This window comes from Chiroxiphia lanceolata, chromosome 4, assembly GCF_009829145.1.
Source record: "Chiroxiphia lanceolata isolate bChiLan1 chromosome 4, bChiLan1.pri, whole genome shotgun sequence".
Classification (NCBI taxonomy): Eukaryota; Metazoa; Chordata; class Aves; order Passeriformes; family Pipridae; genus Chiroxiphia; species Chiroxiphia lanceolata.
In genome coordinates this window covers 36,790,551-36,817,630 of record NC_045640.1, presented here as the reverse complement: position 1 = coordinate 36,817,630, position 27,080 = coordinate 36,790,551, and the positions used below count along the sequence as shown (strand labels likewise).

General features: G+C 37.3%; 1 protein-coding gene across 4 annotated transcripts; it reads left to right on the top strand.

Annotated features, from left to right (window-relative positions):
- Positions 1 to 1,970: 1,970 nt before the first annotated feature.
- NEIL3 (nei like DNA glycosylase 3) lies at positions 1,971 to 26,774 on the top strand. 4 transcript variants are annotated; one of them, XR_004356918.1, is made up of 11 exons: positions 1,971 to 2,063; positions 3,923 to 4,038; positions 9,487 to 9,621; positions 10,667 to 10,880; positions 11,308 to 11,382; positions 13,889 to 14,055; positions 17,021 to 17,190; positions 19,309 to 19,711; positions 21,593 to 21,767; positions 22,113 to 22,267; positions 22,580 to 22,658. XR_004356918.1 is itself a non-coding variant. In XM_032686963.1 (11 exons), exons 1-11 carry the CDS (start codon positions 1,971 to 1,973, stop codon positions 24,911 to 24,913), a joined length of 1,722 nt encoding a protein of 573 aa, XP_032542854.1. In that variant the 3' UTR covers positions 24,914 to 26,774. The 4 variants fall into 4 exon arrangements, 3 of the variants coding, with proteins under 3 accessions (XP_032542854.1, XP_032542853.1, XP_032542855.1); XM_032686963.1 differs by lacking the exon at positions 22,113 to 22,267 and adding an exon at positions 24,897 to 26,774 and having other exon boundaries at positions 22,580 to 22,736; XM_032686962.1 differs by lacking the exon at positions 22,113 to 22,267 and having other exon boundaries at positions 22,580 to 23,717.
- Positions 26,775 to 27,080: the final 306 nt, after the last annotated feature.

The following is a 27,080-nucleotide window of genomic DNA, read 5'->3' as shown; positions in this document are numbered from 1 at the left end:
AGGAATTAATAACCAGAACACATTCCCTGTGCAACTATTTGGATTAATTGCATTAAGAGACTTAATTTTGAAGGATTTGGGAATGTTTTTGCAAGGTTTAGGAAGGATTTCATTGGGATTACATGATGAGAAATTTTAAGTGTGCTTAACTGGTCACATTAACTCTCTAGGCAACCATGAAACACATCCGTCATCCACTGCTTAGTAATTCTTATCCAAGATTTTGTCACCACAAAGGGAGTATCTTTATAATTCACTGTATATTTTAGCCAGCCAGCAGAAAAAACCCTTGTGCCTTAGTAAGAATCTCAGTGCTGATGTTGTTCTTCAGACTGTTGGATTAGAACAGGGTGTGCTTGTACTCTGCATATTTTTGTTCTCTTGTGTTGCCTTCAGAGAAACGTAACTTTACTATTTCATCTAAAATGATATTCCATTTAAATTGGTCTAAATTTGCCACATGATAATATTCCTTGCCAATATCTTTATTCAAAGCTCTGCTAATTGCAAATTTAACTTAGGTATTTAAACTGAGCACCAATGTCCTATGACTAAGATATTATTTCAAGGGAGAAAATGTGCATAAACCAAAACGTTTTAGCAACTGGATGTCAGTAGCTCTACTTGTGCAAAATAACCACACCAATTTTATGCCAAATGTCCTGTGACATGAACTGATACAAAAAGGCAGGCAATCAGGTCTTCTATATAAATTCTGGAAAACTGAATTTAAAAAAAAGTTTTTCCTTTTCATAATTCAGAGAAACCTGAAGTTTTAGAAAGAAATGTACTTTTCTTTTTTCCTTTTTTTTTTTCCTAATGAGATCACAACTGCAGTAATATACCAAAATGTATGTCCAGTTCTGAGCATGCTGTTCTATTGTAGGCTGTAATCTGAATATAAATATTGCAAATACACACCAAAAAAAAAAATGGTGCCTGCAAACACCATTGGGAAAAATCAGAGGCAGCTGTGCACATAGCTACAATAATAGGGGACAAATCTATGAACAGATATAGATTTACTCAATTCCTGTTTTAAAAATAGAATCTACCTTTCAACATTATATTTGATAGCCAAGTAACAGGACCTATTGTCTGTACTTTTCAGGTGCTTAGATATAAAACCCCAAGTTATGTACTAATTTCTAACTGCTTGGAAGAACAGTAAGGCAGGACTTAAGGGCAGCAGAAAAATCAGTTTGTGTTTTGCATACCATTTTTGAACATTAGTGATTTCTCCCTGGTAAGCTTAATTCTCTGGCTGACAATTGTCTCATTGTTTTAATTTTGGATGATCAGAGCAAAAACATCACTGAGAAAAAGAAAAAAGGCATTTGCAGCAAGGGTAGCATACCTAAACTTTAGTGGAACATGTAAATTAAGTTTTATTTCGTAATTTAGCCTGATTTAGCCAGTTCCTTTCATGTAAAAAGATAATATTCTTTTAGGAATAAACACATTTTGATTGAACCTAGATAGAAGACTGGATATGGACTGTTTATATGAGAAATAACATTGAGAGCTTTCACCAGCATAAGTACGCCTTACAAGGCATCAGTGTCTAATGTTCTACCTTATACTTCAAGTTCCCTCAAAGTTCTTAGAGCTCGTAGAGTTCATTATGCCTATTCTTGCTTCAAGTGCAGCAGGGAAAGGAGCATTTCCCTTGCGTAAAGCTGGACTGACTGCAAAAACATATTAAATACTGACTTTTTAAAGACTGAAATTAAATTCTAAATGTGCATCAAGTAAGTCTTAAAGGAAGATGCACTTGCGAGAGTGCTTTAGGAAGGCTGCAAGAGCTAATGAGGTATCTGAGAGCGCTACAGATTCATACTTCTAAGGAAATGAACAGGATGTGCGGTGTTGTCTCCGCCTCACGGAGGCGGCCCGGCCCCCGGCGCGGCAGCGTCACCCCGGGCGAGCGGGAGATTCGAAGGGAGGCGGCGGCGCGGGGCTGGGCGGCCATGGTGGAGGGCCCGGGCTGTGCCCTCTGCGGGGAGCGCCTGCGGGCACGGCTGCGGCGGGGACAGGCCGTGCGGGGAGCGCGGAGCGGCGCCGTGAGTGAGGGGCCGAGGCCGGGGCCGGGGCCGGGGGAGCGGCTCGGCGGCCGGGGCAGGGCGGGCCGGGGCAGCGCTTGAGCTCCTTGGGGCTGAGCGCAGCGCAGGGGGCTGGTTGGTGCCTCCCCGCCTGGCCCCCGGCTGCCGTGATCTGTGGGTGCTGGTGGGTGTCGTCCGTGAATGCTGTCTCTGTTCTTTCTTTGAATTATAAAATATCCTTGTCATCAACAAAGTAAATAAATAGGCCTTAGCACCTCGGCTGTGTAAAGAGATGCTGAGGCTGTAGAAACAGGAGCTTTAGGAAATTATGAGTGAAAACTTTTAGAATCGCTCTGGTTTCTCTTTGGTAAATTTCAAAATATCATTTTGCTTCAGGAAACCTGAAATACTAGGGAAGTTATTACTAATCTAATTTTTTTACAATCGCTTAAGTCTTTGCGTGTGCTAGATGATCTTTAAGGTCCCTTCCAACCCAAAACGTTCTGCGATTCTAGTGTGAATGAAACACAAGGGAGAAAGGTATATGTTTCACAGGTATCACAGAATATTCTAAGTTGGAAGGGACCCACAGAGATCATAGAGTCCAACTCTTAAGTGAATGGCCCATATGGGGTTCAAACCCACAGCCTTGGTGTTATTAGCACCATGTTAACCTGCAGAAAGGGAGCTTTTACTTCTGTATTTTTTTAAAGTAATTCTAATTAGACCAAGTATTTAAATAAAGGTTGTGACATCTGCTTTCAATGTACACAATACGTAGTTTTCCTACTAGCTTTTATCCTTTTTGTTGACAGCATAAAATAATTCACTAGTATAAAACTGCCAGGGGAGCTTCTAGTAGGTGGAGATGTCAGGATGTCAGTAAGCAGGCCTTAGCTGATAAGCTGTGAAGGTACAAACCTCTGGTTTTGATTAGAGAGGTAGCTAGGGTATTTTTTTTCATGTCTGGTTTTGCTCATCTGTGAAAAATTGTGTGTTGCTTGTGGCCCAAGTAAGTATATTGGATGCCTCCAGACGAAAGCTGGGGAATTTTTCCCCATCTTCAGTGTATATAAGGAGTTTGTGATTAAGGCATGATAAGATAGTGCTTCAATTAAATAACAATTTATGGAAGAATGTGGTTCAAGATATGTCTGTCAAAGGTTAGTCTTTATAGGTTTATATCTCTCAGGACTAAGCTTTTTAAATTAAGGAGTTATGTTCCTGAGGTTTCAAAAAAGAATTCTCATTGCCTCAAATAGACTCCTTCATAGCTTTGTACAGTAAAAGTCATCTCAGGGCAGACTCTATTCATTGGCAAATGATCACCCTAAGGTGAACCCTTGCTGTTCACCTGCTTCTGAGATTAGACTTTAAACTAGTAAGAGGAGAGAAATATCTCTGTGGGCTCAGTGGAGGATTTTCTGTGAAAATGTGAAATGCTGTTTTCTGTTTCCCATGTGAAACACTGAAAGTGTGTTATCAGCATTTGGAGAAGAATATACAGCTGCAAATAGGAGAACTGACACTCTGATATGTTTTTAATATTCAAACTGTATCTGTTTAGTTTACACCAGCCTGAGACTCTTATTGTAAATTCATGACTTGAAGGAAAAGGCATAAAATACCCTGAAGAAAAAGATGTATTGTTTCAATTAGGAAAAAAATTGAGCTAAGTCATGATGGCATTAGCAGTAGTGACTGCTTCCTGGGTTAATAGTCCCATTGTTTTTGGTAGAATAGCTTAAAGAGAAAATAGTTAATGTTGTCTGAGTTGAAAAATTAGTTCATACATCTGCTTGCTGAATGTGTACTGATGCTAGAATCAAAGCAGTATAAATTCTCTTTAATCTTTGTGTGTGTATATACTCATTTTTCAGACTGCTGCAAGTGAGAGGAGAATCTCTGGTCATGATTTCCTTGTTGGACACATTTACAGGGGTGTGGAGACATTGGGAAAGGAACTTTTTATGTATTTTGATCAGAAAGCCTTGAGGTAAGAACTGAGAAAAAGGCTTCCTATGCATTCAGACTGATTGTATTTGGTGGGTCATCTTGCTTTTGCTAATGTCAGTTTCAAAGATTTGAAAGCATTATGCAGAAACTTCTCATCAGCCTCTTCGCAATGCTGGAAATACTGATATAGTCACATGTTCAGGTAATTTACTGCTTTTCTCTTAGTCTGAGATTTCATAGAATCATAGAATCAGACAGGTTGGAAGGGACCTCTGAGATCATCAAGTCCAACCCTTGATCCACTATCGCTGTGGTTGGTAGACCATGGCATTAATTGCCACATCCAGTCTCATCTTAAAAACCTCCAGGGATGGAGAATCCACCACTTACCTGAGCAGCCCATTCCAATGTCTGATTACCCTCTCTGTAAAGAGTTTCTTCCTAATATCTGACCTAAACCTCCCCTGGCGCAGCTTAAGACCATGCCCTCTTGTCTTACTCATAGCTGCCAGGGAGAAGAGACCAACCCCCAACCCCCACCTGGCTAAAACCTCCTTTCAGGGAGTTGTAGAGAGCAATGAGGTCTCCCCTGAGCCTCCTCTTCTCCAGACTAAACAACCCCAGCTCCCTCAACCCCTCCTCACAGGACTTGTGCTCGAGTCCCTTCACCAGCCTTGTTGCTCTTCTCTGGACCTGCTCCAGCACCTCAATATCCTTCCTGAACTGAGGGGCCCAGAACTGGACACAGTACTCCAGGTGTGGCCTCACCAGTGCTGAGTACAGGGGAAGAATCACTTCCCTGGACCTGCTGGCCACACTGTTCCTGATCCAGGCCAGGATGCCATTGGCACACTGGGCACACTGCTGGCTCATGTTCAGCTTCCTGTCAATCCAAACTCCCAGGTCCCTTTCTGCCTGGCTGCTCTCCAGCCACTCTGTCCCCAGCCTGTAGCGCTGCAGGGGGTTGTTGTGACCAAAGTGCAGGACCCGGCACTTGGCCTTGTTGAACCTCATCTTGTTGGAATCAGCCCAACTCTCCAGCCTGTTCAGGTCCCTCTGCAGAGCCCTCCTTCCTTCCAGCTGATTGAGACTTCCCCCCAACTTAGTGACATCTGCAAATTTGCTGATGGTGGACTCAATTGCCTCATCTAAATCACTGATAAAGATATTAAACAGAACTAGGCCCAACACTGATCCCTGGGGGACACCACTATTGACCAGCCGCCAACTGGATGCAGCACCGTTCACCAGCACTCTCTGGGCCCGGCCCTCCAACCAGTTCCTAACCCAGCACAGAGTGCCCCTGTCCAAGTCGTGGGCTGCCAGCTTTTCCAGGAGTATACTGTGGTGGACAGTGTCAAAGGCTTTGCTGAAGTCCAGGTAGACACATCCACAGCCTGCCCTTCATCCACCAGGCGGGTCACCTGATCATAAAAGGAGATCAGGTTGGTCAGACAGGACCTACCCTTCCTAAACCCGTGCTGGCTGGGTCTGATCCTTTGTCCATCCTGTAGGTGCTGTGTGATTGCACTGAGGATGATCTGCTCCATAACTTTGCCAGGCACTGAGGTCGGGCTGACAAGCCTGTAGTTTGCCAGGTCCTCCTTCCAGCTCTTTTTGTGGATGGGTGTGACATTCGCCAACTTCCAATTATCTGGGACCTCCCCAGTGAGCCAGGACTGTTGGTAAATGATGGAGAGAGGCTTGGCAAGCTCTTCTGCCAGCTCCCTCATCACCCTGGGGTGGATCCCATCTGGTCCCATAGACTTGCAGGGATCCAAGTGGCTCAGCAGGTCACTAATTGTTTCTTCCTGGATTCAGCTTCTTATCTCTTTCTACAAGCTCCAGAAGCCAGGTGTCCTCAGAACAATGTGTTTTACTGTTGAAAACTGAGGTAAAGAAGGTGTTAAATACCTCAGCCTGTTCCTCATCTTTGATAACTATATTCCCACCCATGTCCAATAAAGAATGGAGGTTTTCCTTGCCCCTCCTTTTGCTATTGATGTATCTGTAGAAGGACTGTTTTTTATCCTTCACAGAAGTGGGAAGATTAAGTTCAAGTTGTGCCTTTGTCTCTCTAATTTTCTTTCTATGTGACCTAACTATATTCCTAAACTCTCCCTGAGTAGCCAGCCCTTTTTTCCCTGATTGGTAGGCTCTCCTTTTCCCCCTAATTTCCTTCAAAATCTCCTTCAAAATTTCCTTCAAAATCTCTCTGTTCAGCCAGACCAGTTGTCTTCCCTGCCGACTTACCTTTCAGCACACTGGGACAGCCTGCTCCTGTGCTTTCAAAACTTTCTTCTTGAAGCATGTCCATCCCTCCTGGACTCCTTTATTTTCAAGGGTTGTTTCCCAGGGTACACTCTGAACTAGTCTTCTGAACGGGCCAAAATCTGCCTTCTGGAAGTCCAGTGTAGAGGTTTTATTGATGACCCTCTTTGCATCCCTGAGTATTGAAAACTCTGTTATTTCATGGTCACTGTGCCCTAGACGGCCTCCAACCACCACATCTCCCACCAGCCCCTCTCTGTTTGAAAACAGAAGGTCTAGCAGGGCCTCATCCCTGGTAGGCTCATTTACCAGCTGGAGCAGGAAATTATCCTCTATGATAAGGTATCTGAAAAGGAGAATTAGTCTTTAAAATGCTTTGTTTCAAATAGAAAATAGTTATTATATTTCTAGAAACTGTATTTAAAGAAGTCTCATTAGCCATGTTACTGATGGGAAACCTTGTAGAAGTTATGTATGGGAAAGGTCTCTGTGCAGAAGGCAGAAATTACTTATTATCTGATATTGAAGATCTTAATTCTCTTGTTTTAAAAATACATCTTGTGGATCTTAAAGATGTTAAAGGGGGTGGATGAAGGCTTCAGAAAATGTGTCTTACAGCAGTCTAAGACTGGCTGCCAGGAGACAAAATAAGAAATACACCTTCAGAGGATGTATTATTATTTATCAAAGTTAACTCTTAAATACAGAACTTTCTTGTCATGGGGAAGGTTACTGATATATAGATTCTGTATCTGTACACAGTTTCTTAACATAACAAAAGCAGCTTTTCTCTTCTGCTAAGATTACCTATAAAAAGCTGGTAGTCATGCTGGAATAATGTCAGACACATCTCGTGAAAGACTGGGCCATGAAGGGTAATTAACTAATTTTATTCTCCTGGATTTTCTCAAGTGGGGAGTGACTTCCTGGTGGGAGAAGTTAACCTGGCCATTAAATTGTTTTATGCAGTTTGGCTACTGCTTACCTGACTTGCATATGAGAAAGATACTTCTGAAGTGTTGCCATACTGTGGACAGTAATTAGAAACTCCAATTCAGTATATTTGTAATGCATGGTAGGCACTAGAAGCTTTTTTTTTCTAGAGGTACAGATGAGCAAGGACACCTGAAGAAATTAGTACTTCTGCTTTTTGACGTCCATTTAAACAGGGTCGTTAAAGTCACTGAAGAAAATAATTTTTTTTTTTTGATTTTTTGCCTTGAAAGTCACTTAAATAATCAATGAAAATTGAAAAAGATTCTTTGATAGTTGCAAGTTGTGCAGCAGAGACTTATGTGAACTGAGTGTTTTGCCATAGAAATGATACAGATATGTACGAGATCTTGCTCTGAGTTATATTCCTATGGTCTGCTATTAATGTAATTTGGAGTGATGAATGGTTTAGAAAAGTTTCTGAAAATTGATAATGCACATATGTTTTTACATAACTGATAATGGACTAAAATATTCTTAGGAAACAAGTAATTGTTGACTCCAAATCCCTTAAAGGGGAAAAATGTTTTAAATATAAGCAGATCCTTGCAATATTGTGTAGCACTAAATAATTCTAAAGTCTCACCATTTATTTTAAAACAACAAAAAAGTCATCAACTCCTTACTATTAGTTATCATTGAATAACAGACCCTAGGTTTAGTTAGTATGGCTTTTTTATTTGTAGTTAAAATTAGTAGGCTTCTGTTTTGCCCTATGTCAGGACATCAAAGGTAATGAAACACTTCACAGTGAAATTTTATAGATTTCTTAAGGCTATTGAATGTAAACATGTAGTAATGGCTTGATTATTTTTTCTAGACATGAACTGGCAAGTCACTAAGATAGCTGTGATTCTTAATGCTCCTTTTAAAGAGTATACTGGAGCTTGGTAAATGAAACCATCAGCTATTAATGTGAATGCCATATCTTAACAATAACTTTCTGGAAGCATTTAGTACATTACCATTTGGTAGCAAGATGCAAGAGTTTGGTTTAAAAAGAAATTTCTCCAAGTTTAAAACTAAGTTTGGCTAGTTAAGCCTGTGCAGTACTGTTCATGGCACTTGAGAATTGAAAATGGCGATTGAAAATAAAAGTGGCTGAAACAACTGTATCACCTGAACTGACTTGTAAGAAGAGTGTTTTGGAAAGACACAGGTTTTTAAAAATTGAAAAAAATAAATGCTATGAGGAAGTTACTTAGAGAGTTACCCTTAAGACTATGTTTAATGACATGTCTTAACCCATCTGTAAATATTTAAAATGCCTGTCCTTCCTGAAATGTAACAAAGAGGGGTTGAAAGGAAATATACACCATATGCTGCATTTTTTCATCATTTATGTATTTTAGTCTGTTAAATCTTTTTGTAACTACAAAATGATCTACTTTTTCTGATATACAGTGTATAGTAGTAGGACATGAGTTTTCGGACTTGAATGTACCAGGTGAATTTGTAATAAGTAAAATGTATGACATAATAGTCAAACGTGTCCTTTGCTCAAGCATACTAGCTCCTGGTAGAATATATTATAAAATGTAAGACCTCTTAAAGCATTACTGATCTGTAAAATGAATGCTCAAAAGAGTCTATTCTGCTACTTTGCCATCTGTGCATTTTTCGTTTTATTTCTTTTATTAATTTTTAATCGACCTGCAGCCTTTGCCTTGGCTGTAAGCAAAGGAAAGCAGAAAACAACATATGGCAAATATTAATTACTTTGTTTATGGTGTTATTGGATGTAGTTGTGATGTGATAACAGGGTTGGCAATATGTGGACTGAAATCTTTCCTTTCATACAAGATGAATTCTGCCTGATTTAACAGAAAATTGTCTGGTAAAGTGGCTTCATTTCTTTCAGGCTCCCTGAAGGTTTAAGAACCTGTGTTGGAAGACCAGCATATCAAGCGAAAAAAATTCTAAGTGCAGCACACCAGAAAAGTGTGTTACTTAACGATCAGGTCTGACTTCTGTGTAATGAATTCTGAAGACTGCTGGAAAACTACCATGTTTTGGAGTGGTTTTGATTTGGGGAGGGTTGTTTATTGTCTAATAATTGAGCACTATGTAAGCAAATAGTTTGTGTTACTGGTAATAACTAGAATTAATGTACATATATACTGACTTGGTTAGGCAAGGTTCATAAATTCAAAAAATACACTGGTGTTATGCTTGGAAACATTGTTAACTTAAAATAACTATAAAAGTTCTCTTTCTCTCCAAGGATTCACTTTGGTATGAACGGTTCCATGTGCATTAATCCTGATGGAAGCAAAGGCAGAAATGGACTACTACCAGTTTTGGAGATACAGCTTACAGAGGATACTGTTTGTTTTTTTGATGTGACAGTAGAGTATAGGTAAAGCAGAAACTAACCAAATTGAACAGATTGATTTATTTATTTTTATAACATTCTTTTAAGAACATAATGAATAATCGCACACAAATTGTTAAGTGCTTGGATACTATCAAGACAAAACTTTCTAAACAGATCATATTTATTGGCATGGTAATTTGGTTTTGTTACTTTGTATCAGAGCTTACATACAGTTAACGTAGTTGCATGCTGTAGTCCCATTAGATAGTGTCAAGACTGGGAATGAAAGTTTGGTTTAATTCAGTCCTTAAATCTGAATGCTGAACTCCATTGCTCCTTTACTTTCCATGAAAGTCTCGCTTCCTTAACAAGAGTAACAACGTGCCATGATTACTGGCTTCAAATTTTTATGCTCCCAAGGTTGGGTTTTTATATTTCTTTTTGGAGCCAAATTGGTATAATTGTTCTAATTTACATTAAGTGGATCTTTATGTCTATCACCATTGTACTTCACACTGCTAATAAAAATTACAGCAAACTTGATTTTAAAGTGTTTGAGGCTCTTGAGAGAAAAGGAAAATGTAAATTCAAATAACTTATATATGCATATTTAAAATTACAAAACATAAAAGCTTATGTAAGCCTGAGACGTCTTGTTCTGTATTATTTTTAAATGATTATACTTAACCTAATAAAATAAAAATTTATCTTAAAAATATAAATATATATATAGTCATGTTGTAACTACTAGTAATATACTACTGTATATATATATTATATATAGTAGTTTATTTATCATTATTGTAGGATATTTATATATACCATATATTATATATATATATACACACATATAATATGTTGTAACTACTGGACTGTGTCACCAATTAGTTATATTTGATGGTCCAAACACAGGAAGAGGTGGCTAATGTAATTTCTGTGCCTCTTCCTGTCACTGGTGTTTTCATGGTTTCTATTATCTGCATATATTGTTCTATAATACTTTATTGTGTTCCTTTTTAAAACCATGCTGCTATATTGGAATATTTTTAAAATAAAAATAAATCCTAATGAATTTTTTCTCTTCCAGAAATGCAGCTGAGAGTGAGCGGAAAGTGAGAATGATGGAAAGCTTGGATGTCTGTTCTCCAAAGTTTAGCTTTTTAAGAGTAGAAAATGAGATTAAGCAGCACAAAACTCGCATGTTGTGTGATGTGTTACTGGATCAAGCAGTATTACCTGGAGTGGGAAATATCATAAAAAATGAAGCACTGTTTGATAGTGGTCTTCATCCAGCTGTTAAGGTGAATGAAATGTCTCAAGATGGTTTTTAATGACATCTAAGTATTAAGAAAGAGCCTCTGATATTAGGTTGTGTCATAATTCATGAAGATATTAGGAGGGAAGTAGAAATTGTTAACTCTACGTGTTTCATGTGGTCATTAACTCTTTGGTCAATATAGGGGAAGACAGCTGAAATTTTTACCAAGTCCTTTCCTTGGCTGAGGGAATGCACATTGTTTGGTATGCAAGCAGTGAGTTTGTGTGGTATAGAATGTGAACATGTACTGTTTTACTGAGATGATACATATAATGTGAAGTCAGAATTATCATAACATGAAGCAGAGCAATTCCATATCAGTGTTCAAAGTGCACCTGCCTCAGTAGGTCTTTTTTCTGTTGTCCCTTAGCATTGTAATATTCTAAAAATCATTCTTGTCTTTCTCACAGGTTTGCCAACTGACAGATGAGCATATACGTCACTTGGTGAAAATGACACGTGATTTTACCCTGCTTTTTTATAAGGTATTGGCACATGTTTCTGAGAAGCCTCCAAAACGTAACTCTGGCACATTAGGTGTATGTGATCATCCAGTGAAAACAGTAAAAAGATGCAACAGGACAAGTGTTTCCATGAATAGGAATGCTGAATTGTGTGCTCTTTATTAATTGTGAATTGTCAAATGATGGAAAAGTGGAGGAGTCAAGATTGTAAAAGTATGCACAGGTTGGCCCAGAAAAGTTTCACAGATGTTGCCTGAAGGCCAGTTCAGTTTTTCTGTGAATGTGCTGTAACATCACTCTGAACATGTCAGAATTGATGTAGGTTAAATACAAACTTATATGTCAGGTAACATAAAGGTCACTCTTAAAACTGGAAACTAGAGATTGCCCCAGGGAATTATGAAGGTAATTCATGTGGCTTCCTTTATGAAACTTAAATAGCAAGTATATTTATTTAACTAAATAGATCATAACTGCTAACAACTTATTTTATTTCCCTAACTGAAACAATGGTTTTCATTGCTAAAGTGAAATAAATTACAGTTTCTCTCTACTGTCACAACTTCAGTAGGATTTAATTTCTTCCCCTGTAAAGTCTATAAGTCCTCGTTGCTCTTTAACTTTCCACAATAGAAAAAGAGAGAACTTGACCTGATCCTTCTACATTTTATTTCTTTAAGCCGCATGCAAAGAAATGAACAGCAGTGGTGAAATTCTTGTCTGTTTCTCTTGGTCTTCATGAAAGCAAGGAGCTAGTGCTGCTGAAACGTGGTTTTTTTGGTAGGTTAGGAGGAGAGTACTTAATGTTCCTAGTGCCATCTTTCAATCACTAAGGTGAAAAATGTGATTTGCTTAATCAGTTAGTCTGCTTAACTGTTTTCTTTCCCCCAACTCACTGAAGAGTCCTTTTAGTTTATTGGCTATGGAAATCTTTTCTTTCTCCAAACTTCACAGTGAAGTCTACCAATAAAGAGATAGCATGTAGTTCTGCAACAACTATAATAGTAGGAAATCTAAATGTGTCACAGGCTTTTAGACTGGTAATAAACAAGTCTTAACAAAAAGTTAAACTTTCTGTTGCTCAGTGTAGCGATTTTTAAAACTTTTACTATCAACACTTAGCAAGTATTCAACAGTTAAGTGCTTTTAAGAGCTAGCCTCTCCTTCTAAGTCTCCTTAAAATACATAATGAAAATATGATAATACGAGGCATAGTGCTTAATAATTTTTTATAGACTGTTATAGATTGTTTGTACTAATCTTACTGTATCATTACAGGTGCAAAGATGAAGAATCTTGTTTATGTAAAAAGCTGTTGCTTTAGTTTGTTTTTTACATAACTGGATGGGGAAAAAAACTACTCATAAGAAACTGACTGTAAACCCTGAGAAAAAAGCAAACTGCTTGTGAATATTCATGCTAATATATATTATTAATTCCTTCTGATTGAATTACTAGGTTGTACTGGCACAGGCATTCTTATTCAGCAAGGCTGATGAATAAAAGCACAGCAGAAGCAAATATGCTGTGCTCAGAGACACCTGTACTTTGGGAGAACTCCAGGAGTCTTCATACATTATGGAGCTAGAGCTATTGAACCCTGCCAGAGCTGAGCTGGTACTGCTGGGCCAGCTGTAGTATTGTTTGAACTGTGCCCAAGAAATTGCTATTGTAGTGCAGAAACTCTTGTGGCTCTGCAAAGTTGGCTGAATCTCTACTGGGCTTTTGTTTGGTTTTTTACCACTTTTAGCTATATGAACTGTCTCATGAAATGTGCCTGCCTGTCAGCTGTCTGGAGACTCTTTAGGCCACTGTGCCCTTGGGCTTGTACTGTACTTAATTTGACTTTCTGCCAGGATCTAGGGAGCTTAGCGTACTGCCAAGTGGCTTTTCACGAGCCGAGTTGTCTGGCATGGCCAGGGCCGAGATGAAGCTGAGGAACTTTACTGGGCACTAACCAACATTTACAGAATCCCTGGAATATTTCTGCATTGCACAATTCTTTAGGTTTTGGGAAGGCGGATTAACCCAGATTGTAGCATCAGGTCTGAGCTGGCTCTGTGGTGTGTTTTTTGTTCTTTTGGGGGTGAGGGGAAGTGGTATTGGTTTTGTGATTTGTCTTTGTTTTATTTCTGTTTTCTATGCTGCATTGATTGGACCTTATTATCTCTTCAAGAACACTCCTACAGGTGCCAGGTCAAAGACGACTGGTGATAAATCAGAGCTAGCTGGTCCAGCTGAACTCAGAGAGTTCCTAGCATGTATTTGCTTGCACCATGCTAGTATGTTTTTTTTTCAACTATCTTTTATTCCATTATGTGGAGAATTATAGACACTGTTATAACTGATTTGTCAATTTTTTACATAAAATAATATGAAATTCAGATGTAGCCCTTATGAGTGCTCCTTAAATCATCATCTAGTCATTGAGCTGACAGTTTATGTAGGGTTATTTTTATTTTAGCTTCAGACTCACATAAAATTTATACTGAGTCTCTAACATGGATTGATCCGTGTTCTGTTTTAGTGCCGCAAAACTGGGTCCCCACTCTACAAACACTACAAAGTGTACAAGCGCCCAGCCTGTGGTCAGTGCAGTGGGAACATCACTGTGTGTCGTCTAGGAGAGAATAACAGGATGACTTACTTCTGCTCCCAATGTCAAAAGGCGGATCCCCAGCTTGTCAATCTTAGGTATGATGGTAACTTTGTGACACTTTTAAGCACCTCAAAGTGTTGATATAGTAAGAGGACATCTCTTTTCAAATAGAATGGATCCCTGTGCATTTTATAACTAAATAAACTCTATGCTAGGTGAGGACAGGACACCTTGCAAAAGAAAAATGTTTTGGCCATTGGTATTTAAAAATGGTTAGAAGCTTTGATTCTTTGATACTATTTCTTTCAAAGGCCCCATCTGTCATGAAGTAGCTATTACTTTAATCAAGTGTAGGAATTATAAAATAATTCAGAGTACTGAGAATTGTTTACTGAAATTAATTCACTGGAAAAGTTGCCCCTTGTTCTTGGTGTCATCAGTATAATGGTCTTGGATGTTTACATACAACTGAGTTGAATAGCATAAAGCAGGAATTTGTGTGTCTCTCTTTTCACAGGATAGCCCCCTCACAGCTGGTCTGGCTTTAGAGTTATACTGAGGATAACTAAAACTTCAGTAAATTCAGAGTGCAGCAAATATTGTAGGGGCTTAGGATTTTTTCTTTTCTTCCTCCTTATCGGTTTTAAAAAGCATTTGCTATAGGTGTGCCATAGAGGCACTTTGAGTTCCACATAAATTGTGCTAGCAGCAGCTTTCCTCCTTTTATTTCAGGAAAGCAGAAAATGCATTTGATATCACAAAGGGTCAAAAGGTAAAAGTTCCAAAAGCATCTTATTCAGGCTTAGACACCTATGTTATTCTTGAAAATTTTCATCTGAGGCTTCAGAATTTTGCCTTTTTATACTGAGCTCTGTCAATTTAATATAAGATACTGCTTCACTTTGCAAACTTTGCCTTCATTAGTGTGTGTGTATATATATACATTTTTAGATAAGATTTATGGAACACACAAATCCCTCTCCTAGCTCCAAGCTTCTTTTAAGACTCAGATGGCTGAAGGGATTTTGGTTAAAGCTTAAAAATCACTTTTGAGTACAGATCAAATATAGAAAATTCCAGCATGGAAGATAAATATTTCACATGGTGATAACCCCAATCTGCTGTATTTTTAGAAAGTAATAATGAGAAATATATTGCAGAAGGATAGGAAGACAGCAATGTTCCATTGAGTCAGATAATGAGAAAAGGATGCAAGGAAAAAATCTCTCTCTCTGTTCTAGAACAAGTAGTGATTTAGGGTTTTGTTATTGTATTTTTAAATAAATAATTAAACCGTACTGTATTTCAGTGAAAAATATTGTAATGGTAGCTATAAAATACAAAGGTTGTTTCTTGTGTTGTCCTTATGCTAATGGTCAGGTCTTTGTTTTCTACTGGTCTTTTTTCAATTATGCAGTAACCATTACCATGTAAAAGTATATGTAGCTCAAGTGATTTATCTACTAATCCAAGCTTTTCACATTTGAAGACTTGAAAGACATCATGTGATCAGACTGACTTGCTTCAGATCATAAACTGTAGAATTTAACCCAGTGGTTCTTGGGTCAAGTCAAGTAGCTTATGATTTTGCTCAACTGAAGAAATGAAGAAAATACCCTTTATAAGCTTACCTCATCAAATTCAAATGTAACTTGAATCTTAAAAATACACTTTCCCCCCCATATTTCATAAAATGGGAAGGGAGTGCGGGAGATGACATGATGTGACAGACAGACCAGAGGAACAACATGGAATTAAACTCCAAAACATGACATGCTGAATATACTCAGTCTAGTAAAGCATTTTTGATAACTGAGTAGAACAACTGATCTAATAATATGAAAATACCCATTTTAACATGTAGAGTTTGGCTGTTTTGTTATCTAGCCACAGTATTTTGGTGAATGCTACTGTAATGTCTGTTCTACCTCTGACAGCACAGGATCTCTGGTGTGTCAGCAGTTCTCATCATCCTCCTTAGTCTTTCTGTTGTGGAAGACATGTGGTAGGTAGTGGATATCTCTATCACTGTCTTAGGAATCTAGTCTGATATGGCAAGTGCTAATTATGGGAAAAGTGATAGGTCAAGGGAGTGTCACACATATGTTCCCAACTACAGCATTTGCATTATTAATTGAAGCGCCTAAATCCTTTGGATTAAAAGAAGTCTCCAAAATTGCACAAAAGCTATGGAGAAAAACACTAGGCAACGTATCAACCGTGGTTGATAATATAGTACTTAAAAATGTAAGTACGTAACTTAGTGAACAGGTAAGTTCAAGTTACATTTAACTTGCTGTCAATGTTTGGATATAGTGACTGTGAAAGAGTAACTATGATTCTAAATCAGTGTATCAACATAGGAATTATTATAATTTACAGGAAAATCAATAGAACTAAATATTTAGAGGTACCTGGAGTATGGCTTTGGCTCACATGTCACAGCTAGGATCCTTAATTCTGAACAGGCTCCTACATGTTAAAAGGCTTTCTAGCAAATAGTGACAAACAAGAGACTTTCTAACTTTTAAGGCTTTCGGTGCTGTTGGCTGTTATGATAACAAAGGAGACTTATGTATAGCATTTAAATGAGAGCAAAAAAATTAGTTTGATAGATTATGTGACTTTCTGCAGTTCAGTTTCTAAACAGTTCTTCATCCAGTAATGCATTTGTTAGTAACTGTGTTCTGTACAAGGGAGCTCTGAAACAGTCTCCCTTTCTCACCAAGTTTTTTGCTGCAGTACTTGAAAACGGTAGGGAATTTGAGAGGCTGGGGCATTGTGCTGGAGAGTACCTCAGTTAATAATTAACTTTCTGTCAATTTCTTGTTTAAATATTTTTATTTGTATTCTTGTGCAGCATCTGGAAAGATTTGCCCTTTAGTTAAAGAAAAAAAAAAAATCAAACTTGAACCATGACATGCTGTCCAAGCTATGATAGGCAGGCATAACACTCTGTGCTGTTTGTTCTCTGGCCCTGTGCCTCCCTGCACATAGTGGTGTAAGGCAATTTGTAGAAGGAACGTCAGAAAATACTAACATCATTCTTTTGTTTCGCAGCAAACTGCCAACTAGAAATAGCCTAATTGGCTGGGCATATGGCAGGGGGTCATGTTCTAATGAACACGTAGCTCAGAGATCTGAAGAGGAGTGGACGTGTATGCGCTGTACCCTAACAAACAAGCCTTCTGCTGAAATTTGTGATGCCTGTTTGACTTCAAGGCCTGAAGGTAGTGAAGAGTCGTCTGGCATCTATGCTGGGAAAGGGGGGAGGACTGTGGTTTTGATGTAGTTTTGAGAATTGTAGAAGTGTCTTATTGTGAATCATATTTATATAACTTTAGCTAATTTGAAGTCAGATTGGGGGAAATCTTACACAGACAATCATGGAAACTGTCTTGTCTTACACCCTAAAAGTGTATTCCAACTTTATGTGCAGGTGGGATTCTATAAATACGTCTCTTCAGTGACCCTTTATTTTTGTTGGGGCAAGGAGTGAGACACATCACCATACTTCTTAAATACTCTTCTTAAAATCATTCAAAGTTTGCTGCATAAGTCTGAATGAAAAATCAACAGCAGACAGAAAAGTAGCTATTATTCTTTCATGCGAACAAAAGCAGTATATTTTGGTACCCTTTTCTAAAAGAATGTCAGTTTCTCAGGAGCTGTTTATTTTCCCTCCAAGTTCAGAGTAAAAATGATTCTGGATTTCTTAAATCTGTTGTTAGTCTCTTGCTGGAGCTTCTAATGCTGTTATCTACATGAAGTATTGCTTCCTTGCTTAATCCTTTTATGAATGGAGTGATGTGTGTGAAACTCTTATCTCACACCAGCTAAAGTCCATTTCCTCAGGTCACGAATCAATAAAAGTACGTCTTTGTGCCTTTCATGACAGTTTTTGCCAGCACAGGCTAATCTTGCATAATTTTTCTGCAAAATCAGCACCAGAAACCTGAAATCTGTTCCTCGAATCAAATTTACCAACTAATATTTACCCTGGAGTTAATACTGTCAGCTGGACCTTAAAATATATACTGTCATATGCGCAAATGCTTTATTTTAAGCTTTGAAAAAAATCTTATTCCTTCTTCTGGACTTATAAGTTATATAAGTTTAACTTGTTTAGTTATATGCCATTACTGAAAACAGGTCTGGAATTTGAAGATGTGTTGCACCTGGTGGAATGCTGCTGGAAAAATTCTTTTTTTAAAAAAAATAAGATTCATTTTTGCATCATAGGAGTGATATTTAAATTTTTTTTTAAGATGAGTTTGCTTACCTCTCTTTTTTTCAAACCTTAAGATTTCTTGCTTTCTCACTTTGTTCAGTGTTTCTCTTTTTATTGTTTCTAAAATTAACTACTGTCAGCAGAAATGTTTCAATTTTTGAGGACAGAGTACTTAGTATGTAAAATTAGCTGCTGGCCATACTGCCAGAATAATTGAGTCTGTAGACACAGGTAATTGCCATTATATCACAATTTCCTTGCTTCTTTGCTAGGTACAAGGCCAAGCTACTGTTCTTCCTTGAAAGGTCTGAATGCACTGAAACCAGTATGTTTCACTGTGCAGCAGTAGCAAAATGGAAGGAGCCTGGAACCAAGTAATGTCCCGAGTAAACTGTAGAGATTCTTATTTTGTTTGAGTGAGAATGCCTTTGGAGAGAGTGTGCCCTTCTGTGCGCCTTGCCTACCCATTTTTCTTCTGCTTAATTCCCTCTTTTTTGTGTGGAGGGAAGATAGAGGAGGGAGACACACTATAAGTTGCCCGCTAGGCAGGCCTCTGATTCTGTGAAGGAACTGTTGGTTCATGTCAGGAAATATACACAAAACACATGTCTGAACTGCTTGCTTCATAAAAGCCTCTTACAGTAAGGGAAGGACAGGAAAATTGAAAACACTAGAAAACCCAACAAATCAATATTCCTTTTCATGTCAATAATAAAATAATACTTTAAAGATGTATAATGCATTGCTACTTGGAGGTACCATACCCTGTGATCTCCCATTGCAGGTGTTTATAAAAGATTATTTTAAAAAATATAAATATACTGTGACTTTATAAGGTTATTTGTCCAGTAGTTTTCATTTACAGAGTACTATTAACATTTGGTCCTGTTTAAGCAATAGTGATGTTATCTTGAAACACGTTTTACGTGATTCCAAAAGTGCATGAGCTTTTCTTAGCATAAGAAATTTGGTACTCTATCTAACCTGTGACAGATCTTTCAAGATGGTATTGTAAATTTGCTCTTTCACTTTCCATATGATGACTTATGAATACAGATCAGAAATATAATGTCTAACTCTATGCAGATGGATTATAACTAATAACTTCTTTCCTTAGTTCCGAAGATGGAGAATGTTGAAGATTCTGCAGCCTTTGACGTAAACTTAATGAAGTACCCTTGTAATGAGTTCAGAAAACCAAGCACAGAAATAAAGATCAATAGGAGAACTGCATTTGGAACTACAACCCTTGTCTTAATAGATCTTGGTAAAAAAGATGTCTTGAGAAATGGTACCCAAATATCTGATGGACACTCTCAGTGTGTTGCTCCAAAAAGCAGTTGTAAACAGATCCAAAGCAATGCCTACCAGTCAGAGGGAAACATAGGCAAGGACTGCTCAACACACATAAATGCTATGCCTTTGTCCTCCTGTCAGCAACCTGTCTCTTTCCAACACATACAGAAAAAACAGAAAACTGATCATATACCCTCAAGTCACGAATACAATATAGCAATCAGGTATGTATTCTAAAATAAAAACAAGTCTTTATAATCCCATAAACGAACTTTATCCCCAAAGATTAATGGAATACTGTGCTGTTGGGCTCAGACAGTGTTGTCTTTGGATTTCTGCCAGAGGTAACTTATTCTAGGCTAACTATAATTTAACATGATTTCAATAGCACTGAATGACCTAGACTGTCACTGGAAAAGTCCTCATTTTGGCCAGTACTGCTGTTAGCTAAACAGCTGTTCATAGTTCAGCTATTCCCATGGAATAGTGCAGTATAGCTTTAATAGGTCAACAAGCACAGTTCTACCTAAGGAGTTGTTTGATCTTAGCGCTCTAGTTGCCACTGCTTAGAGAGATCTTGAAGTCATTGTGAAAGATTACAAAAGGAAGCTAGATGAATGAATATATTCTAATTAAAATTATTTGTCAACTACCAGTTTTCAACATTTTCCATGATAGCAAGCTCTATACAGGTGCCTTGATGAACTTTCCATCACTGTTTTTACTCTTAACTTCCATCCCCATTTTATACAATCACTTTAGTGCTCTACCCGTCCTGAATTTTTATTTACACAGCCCTGTTCAGACACATTCATTGCCTAGTTAAGAGAAATGTAAGAATCTATGAGGGTTGTCAAGGAAAAGTTGGGCACACATACACAGCAGTAATGGGAGTGCAAGGTAGATGTCACTTACAGTGGTAAATTTTGCAGGCTGAATGTGAAATATTGATGATATGCCACAAAATTCCTGGTCATGTGTCTGTTCTGAAATACAGAAATTACTTCTTGCATTGTTGAAGCACGAATTTTGAAATGGGATCTCACTGACTAGCCAGGCTAGACTGTATGAATATAATTTCTCCTTGCACTCTCAGCAGAGGACTACTGAGGATGTAGGCAGGATAACTGAGAGTACAGATGATGCAAAGAAGAAATGAGACAACATCGATCATGAAAACATGGTAGTTGTAGCAAGTCATCAACTTAAATGTTTTAAACAAAATTAAAAAACAAACTGAAAAAAGCAACCAAAACCAACAAAAAAATCTGTTGGCCATTTTTATCTTCTTGTGTTTTAGTGAGGCATTGGAAGAAAACTGCTGATGTCTGCAGGACTGCAATCTTCCAGACATAGAAGAGAACATAAAATTCCTAAGCTTGAACAGAATGAATGAATATTTTCTTTTTTCACTAAGGTCCCATCACTGCTTTTCTGTTCTATAAATGTATTGGAAAGATACATTTCAGAGCATTCATCTTTTTCATGTTATGTTTTTTAAATGAAGCCTTGTATATTGCATTCAGATAATCTCTGACTATCTCAATCATGAGGAAGAAAGAGAGAAACTTTATCCCATTCAGAGAACTCTGTTCCGTCCCCTCAGCTGGACTACTTCTTGTCCAAATACGATTTGACATTACTGTAACTTTTTAGTAAAGAGGGTGGGAGTCTTTTCTGTGAAGCATACAAATGCCTTCAACCTGGAGTAATGACTTGGTATTGGTCTTTTTCCCACCGAGAGCAAAATACTCTTTTAAACCGTGTCAGAATTAAGGGTGGGGAGTATAATAGCAGTGGTAATATTTAGTTTTGTAGATGAATTTGAATACTTCAGAATAATTTAAAATGTGGTGGGGAAGAACTGGTATAATACCTCAAGAAAAGCAGGTCTTGTCTCATTTACTCATCATACTCTTGTCTCTTTACTCCTAGCAGTCATTAAGCTTTAAAGACACAATAGGGTGCATTAGAGAAGCAAGCTTTTCGGCTGTCATTGTGTGTAAAAGTACACTGAGTGAGCTATTGTAATGGTAGGAGAGAATTCTTTGGCTGGTAACCCCTTTAACTTTTCGCGGGAGTCATTTTGTAACTTGTCATTACAGCGCACCTCAAGCTAATGTGATAGATGATACTCATACATTAAGCATGGACCATCCTCGCTGCAGAAAACACAGCCGTCTCTGCAGCCTCAGGGTGGTGAGAAAGGACGGAGAAAACAAGGGCAGGCAGTTTTATTCCTGCCCTCTACCCAGGGAAACCCGGTGTGACTACTTTCAAGTACGTATAAGACTTAAGGGTTTGCAGCCTCCTTGCCCCAGTGATCTGTAATTGTGGACAGATATATTGCATTTAAAGTTTGAGATAATTCTAAATACTTTCACACACTGAATTGAAACTAAGACCATAATAGTAGTTATAAACTTACAGTTTTAGTTACTTCTCTTACTGGTGAAAAGAGACCTGCTTGTGCAAATGCTCCTAATCTGCTTCCATGTGATGTAAAACATATGCATAGCAGAAATATTGGTTTGAAGGGACTTGTACAAGTTGTTTAGATCAGCATCTTGCTCGAAGGAGGACTATGGCAAACTAGATCTAATCATCAGCCATGTTTCTGTCTAGCCAAAATCTTGAAAGCCTTTTAGGATGAAGATTCTATAATCTGCCTGGGCAAGTGCTCCCACTGTTGCACTAATACCTAACCTGACTTTCCTAGCTGCAATTGGTGGCCACTGCTCCTTGCTATAAATGTATGTGTCTGACAAGAGTTTGACCTTGTAAGTGACCTGGCAGTCACTTACTATCAAGTAGTTAATAGATGAAGTTAAGACAGTAATGACTGTAATGCCTTAATTTGAAGAAAACTATGTGTTAACATCAACTAAAGCTGCACCAGTCAAAGTGTGTGCAGTTGCAACTGATGTTAAAGAAAAATCTAAAACAGTGATCACAAAAGAGATAAAACTATCCTAACTACTAGGAACAGTTTCTTCTAGGGTAGAATGCCCTGTAGATCTGTTTCTACTGTCAGTTCTAAAATATGGAATTAATATGCATCACATGTGTCTAAAGCCTGTTTCTTTTGGCAGTGGGCTGACTTGGATTTTCCATTTTGTTACCATGGCAAGCGATGCATTATGAAGACTGTGTTGAAGATTGGTCCCAATAATGGAAAGAACTTTTTTGTGTGCCCTCTCGGGAAGGAAAAACAGTGTGGCTTCTTCCAATGGGCAAAAAATGGGCCAGGTATGCAGATTCTTCCTTGATGGTGATGTTACAGTTACCTGCTCCTCAGGATGTCTTAAGCGCATACAACTTTTGTAGTAATTTCTGGTTTGTTTTGACTTTCTCTCTGTTCACTGGTTAATAAGTAAAATAGCTCCAATGTAAAGAACAGCAGATCTGGAAAGAGTAACTTTACATAGTCCTATAAAAATTTAACACTGCTTGTATGCTGCCTACAATTTTGAAATAAATACTTAGCTTGCAATATATACTGTTGTATTTCTAATAAAAAAATTTAACTGTTTTGTTTTTTCATGCAATGTGGCTACTAAATCGGTAGACTTTATTATAAGTGTAAACATGTATTTAATAGAAGTGAATAAAAAGATTATTATATATATATATGTATTTTTATGTATATGTATTATTAATACCACTTCATGCTTTATTTACTCAGAGCTTAAAATGAATCAGCAATGGACTGTACCCTTCAAATGTTACAATAGTTAATTGTCTGACTTTGCTTAGATTTGGAAAACAAAGACAAAAACCTGCCTTAAAATGAAGAACATGACTTCTGTTTTCTAAATTACATATTCTAAATTCAGATCTGAATGTTTTATTCTAGTTGCTACTGAACATTTTTGCCCCCATATCCATGTGTAATGAATAATAAAATCATACGTCTGAGGTGGTTAAAACTCAGTTTATGTTTGGTTGTCTTACCACTATTTGCTGAAGCAAGGGGAAAAGTAAAAACAATATGCTAAGCTATCAAATGAAAAATAAAGCAGAAACAGAATTCTTCACATCTTTGGAGCATGTACTATAGATAACAAGGAAAATGAGACTAATGAAGATAATGGCCATAGCTTCATAGATTATTGATTCACAATCAGTCTTTAAAGAAAGTAATGGAAAGTAGTATTGCTTCCCACCAAAAATGGTCTGGATGAAATAGGTTTAAAAGCACCTTGGAAATGGTCCTTCAGTCTATGGTCTATGCAAATACTTCAGAATTGTTTCCCTTTTTTTTTTTTTTCTTGATGGGGGGAAGGACTGCTTGGTTCTCTTGAGAAAGTTGTGGAACTTCAGTCCAATTTAAACCTTCCATTCCATGGTAAAAGTGAAACTTCAATTCTTCCCCTAGTCAGCACAGATTCAGAGGCTTTTTTATTCCTCTTTTCAGTAGCCTTTGATACTTTTGAAATCTTTTAAAACTTTCCTTACGTGAAGCAAATCTTTAATCAGATTATAGAAACTGTACTCCTTATGTTGCTCAGTGGACTCTTTTCATATATCTCTTTCATGAGGTACACAACTCCACCTGAGAACAAAACAAGCTATTGCACATGGTAACTACTGATTTTTTTCCCATTACCATCTTTCTATATGATGCTTCTTGTTACAATAATATGTTGCTGCTAGCTTGTACTTATACATCTAAATTTTAAAATTGTTATCTAACCAGTTCCTCACTTGTATTTGTACAATTCCTTACATTGATAAAGTGTTTGATTATTTTTAAATTTAATATGCTTTTGGATGTCTTGCACAGGGATAAATCCTAAGTAGCTCAGTTAAACTTGAAAAATAAAAAAGAAATACAACCATTTTTGATCACTTGCTTTCTACAAATATTAAGATTTCACTGAAGCTGTAAGCTAAATGACTTTTTCAAACTTTGACGCTTGAAAAATAACAATTAGGTTATTGTATGTTTTTATTTTAGTTTAATAGCCAGACAAGAAATGAGTATCTGTTTACATATAACACATACAAGTTTTAAAGCATTAACTGCTTTTATTAGCTACTGCAATCACTTTACTTTTCTTGTATTTCTAAAACATATGTTTGTTGTTTTGTTTTTTTTAAATCTGTTTGGAAGTGGTGGTATATTTGCATCAGCCTAATTTTGCTGTATGCTATATATCCTAGTTGTATAACATCACAAGGAGAGAAAAGGCAGACAGGGGAATAACAACGGGTAAGGATAAGCTGAGCTTATTACAGTGAACTAGGATCTGGAGGAATTTGACATGTTTACACATAAGGGAAGTAGGAAACTAAGCAAGAGACAGTGAATTCTAATTCACTAGATGCCTCTACAAACCTTACTGCTTTTGCAAATACTGGGGGTTTTGGCTTTTTTTTAGCTTTTGTTTTCTCTTTCTCTTGCAGAGGACAGCACTTTGTAACTTGCTTAATGAGTTATGGCTGATAGCTGGTTATAAAAAATTTTAACCAAAAAAAGCTGGCAACAAAACTTATCTTGGAATAGATCCCCACTCAACCTTTCAAAAAGAAACTGCAACCAAGGGTGCCAAAAAAAGAAGACAGTTCTTGAAAAGATCTCTTTTCTTTGCTCAAGATAAAAGTCATGATTTTCAGCTTTTGTCCCAATAGTTTACAAATGTGTTTTTATTTTTTCACATTGATTCATCTATTACAGTGCAAGTGATGGAACACGCTTCTTTCAGATTTGTATCTGGCTTACACATTTTAATGGCTTATGTTGCACTCAATCAACTGCAAAGACTAAAAAGAATAACAAGATCTAAGTTAAAAGAGGGAACTGTCTATCCCAAACATTTTCTGTAATTTATATTCCTAACAAAAGCACATGTAAATTGCCTTTAAAGAAATACAGCTGCTTTTCAAGGCCTTAGGGTTCTGACACAGTTGTTACTTTGACCTGTACCCAAAGACAACTAAGAGAAATGGGATTATTACCAGTGTCTACAGGAGGCTGTTAGGACTGACGGGCTCACATAAGCTCCTTTGACTACATGGTTTCTGAAACGAGGTCGTGATGGCAGTTCTGTAATATAAAGGAGACTTTCAGTAAAGCTGACTTCTAGTACTCTTATGTACAAGTTTGAGAGAGATTTTTTTAGACATTAACACTACAAAGTGATAGCATGACTCATAACAGAAACCTGTCTCTCACCTTAAGCTGAAAACACTTTTTCTGGTTTTATATACCACAAAACTAACTTCATAAAGGCCCTGCACTCAGCTGAGATATATGCAAAACAGTTTTTAGAGGATCAAATCAAGGTCACACGAGTTGTGAAGTAAAAATTTTAAACTCAGAAAATGTTAATTTCATGTGCCATGCCCAGTTTATGGTAGTACTTCAGTTACTATTACAGTTTAAGTAAGTTTAGGCAGAGCATATCTTTCAGTTTGAAACTAATGTTTATTTTCCTATTTGTGCCATTCAGTTTAGAATCAACAGATTTAATGCCCGGTTTCATGTCTTCATACCCTTATTTAAAGTACTTTTATAACCAGCTATTTGTAAAGACAGACGTGCATGTTTCTTAATCTACAAACGCACAACTAACATTTGATGTCAATGCAAATTCAGCAAATAGATGAACAACATAATACTTACATTAGTAGTTCACTGAGGGAGAACTAAATTTACACTGAAAATATGCACTCAAGTTTTGAGACATTACTATGTCACAGCTGTGACTACAGACCTCTACAATTATACAACTATTTCTGTATCCACCTTCCTGTGTAAAAGGGTGCAAGTTCTCACTTGTTTTTCTGGAATGGAAAACATAAGTGAGAATCTTTTAGATTGATGGTGAAAGAAGCAGAAGATGCCATCCCTTCCTTAATATCTGTATGAATGTTCATCATTAGTGGCTAAGCATCTTTCATGTGAAATCAAAAGGTATTGTAAAGTCTCTAAAAGACTTCATGGCAACTGTGAACAAAATCTCTCAACAAAATTCCTAGAAGATTTAAAATTCTTTTCAATGTCTCTTGTACCTTTCTGCAATTTAACTTGTTGATGACAGCCAGAGTTCAGGATCTAGTGTAACTTAATATGCTGTACGTCTGTTTTTTATTTCTCTGATGCCTGAAAGGTTTTTTATTATGTCCAATTTTTACTTGAATATTCAAAACATGCATTCAAAACTCATATAGAAAAGTGTGGAAATACACTATAATTTATCTTAGTGGAACAACAACATAAAATCCAATCTAAGGAGAGAACCCAATGAGAGAACCATTTTCCAAATAAAAACTTATTAAAAATGCATCAAGTATACTTATGTGTGAGTAGAATTCCAAGTGTATACAGTATGGTCTAAACATAGTTAGTTAGTGCTTTAGTTATTTAACTTATTGAATTGCTGTTGCTGTAGGAAGTGCAGATCCCTGCAGAGTTTGTAGGCTTAATAATTTTTTATTATAAAATCAACTTACAACAACATGACTGCTGTTAGTCACGTGATATGATCATACTGTGAAAAGATGCTAACACTGTTGTCCTTTAATACTAAAGTTTCAGATGAGACCTTAACAGAGAAATGGCAGAGTAAGAAGAGGCCTGTCAGAAGG

What these genes read in the sequence shown, in the direction of transcription:
- NEIL3 (XM_032686962.1), top strand. Translation starts at nt 1,971, where the DNA reads ATGGTGGAGGGCCCGGGCTGTGCCCTCTGCGGGGAGCGCCTGCGGGCA. An exon ending in CCCCAGCTTGTCAATCTTAG is followed by an intron (nt 14,056 to 17,020) that starts GTATGATGGTAA and finishes TTTGTTTCGCAG; the next exon opens with CAAACTGCCAACTAGAAATA. An exon ending in GAATACAATATAGCAATCAG is followed by an intron (nt 19,712 to 21,592) that starts GTATGTATTCTA and finishes TTGTCATTACAG; the next exon opens with CGCACCTCAAGCTAATGTGA.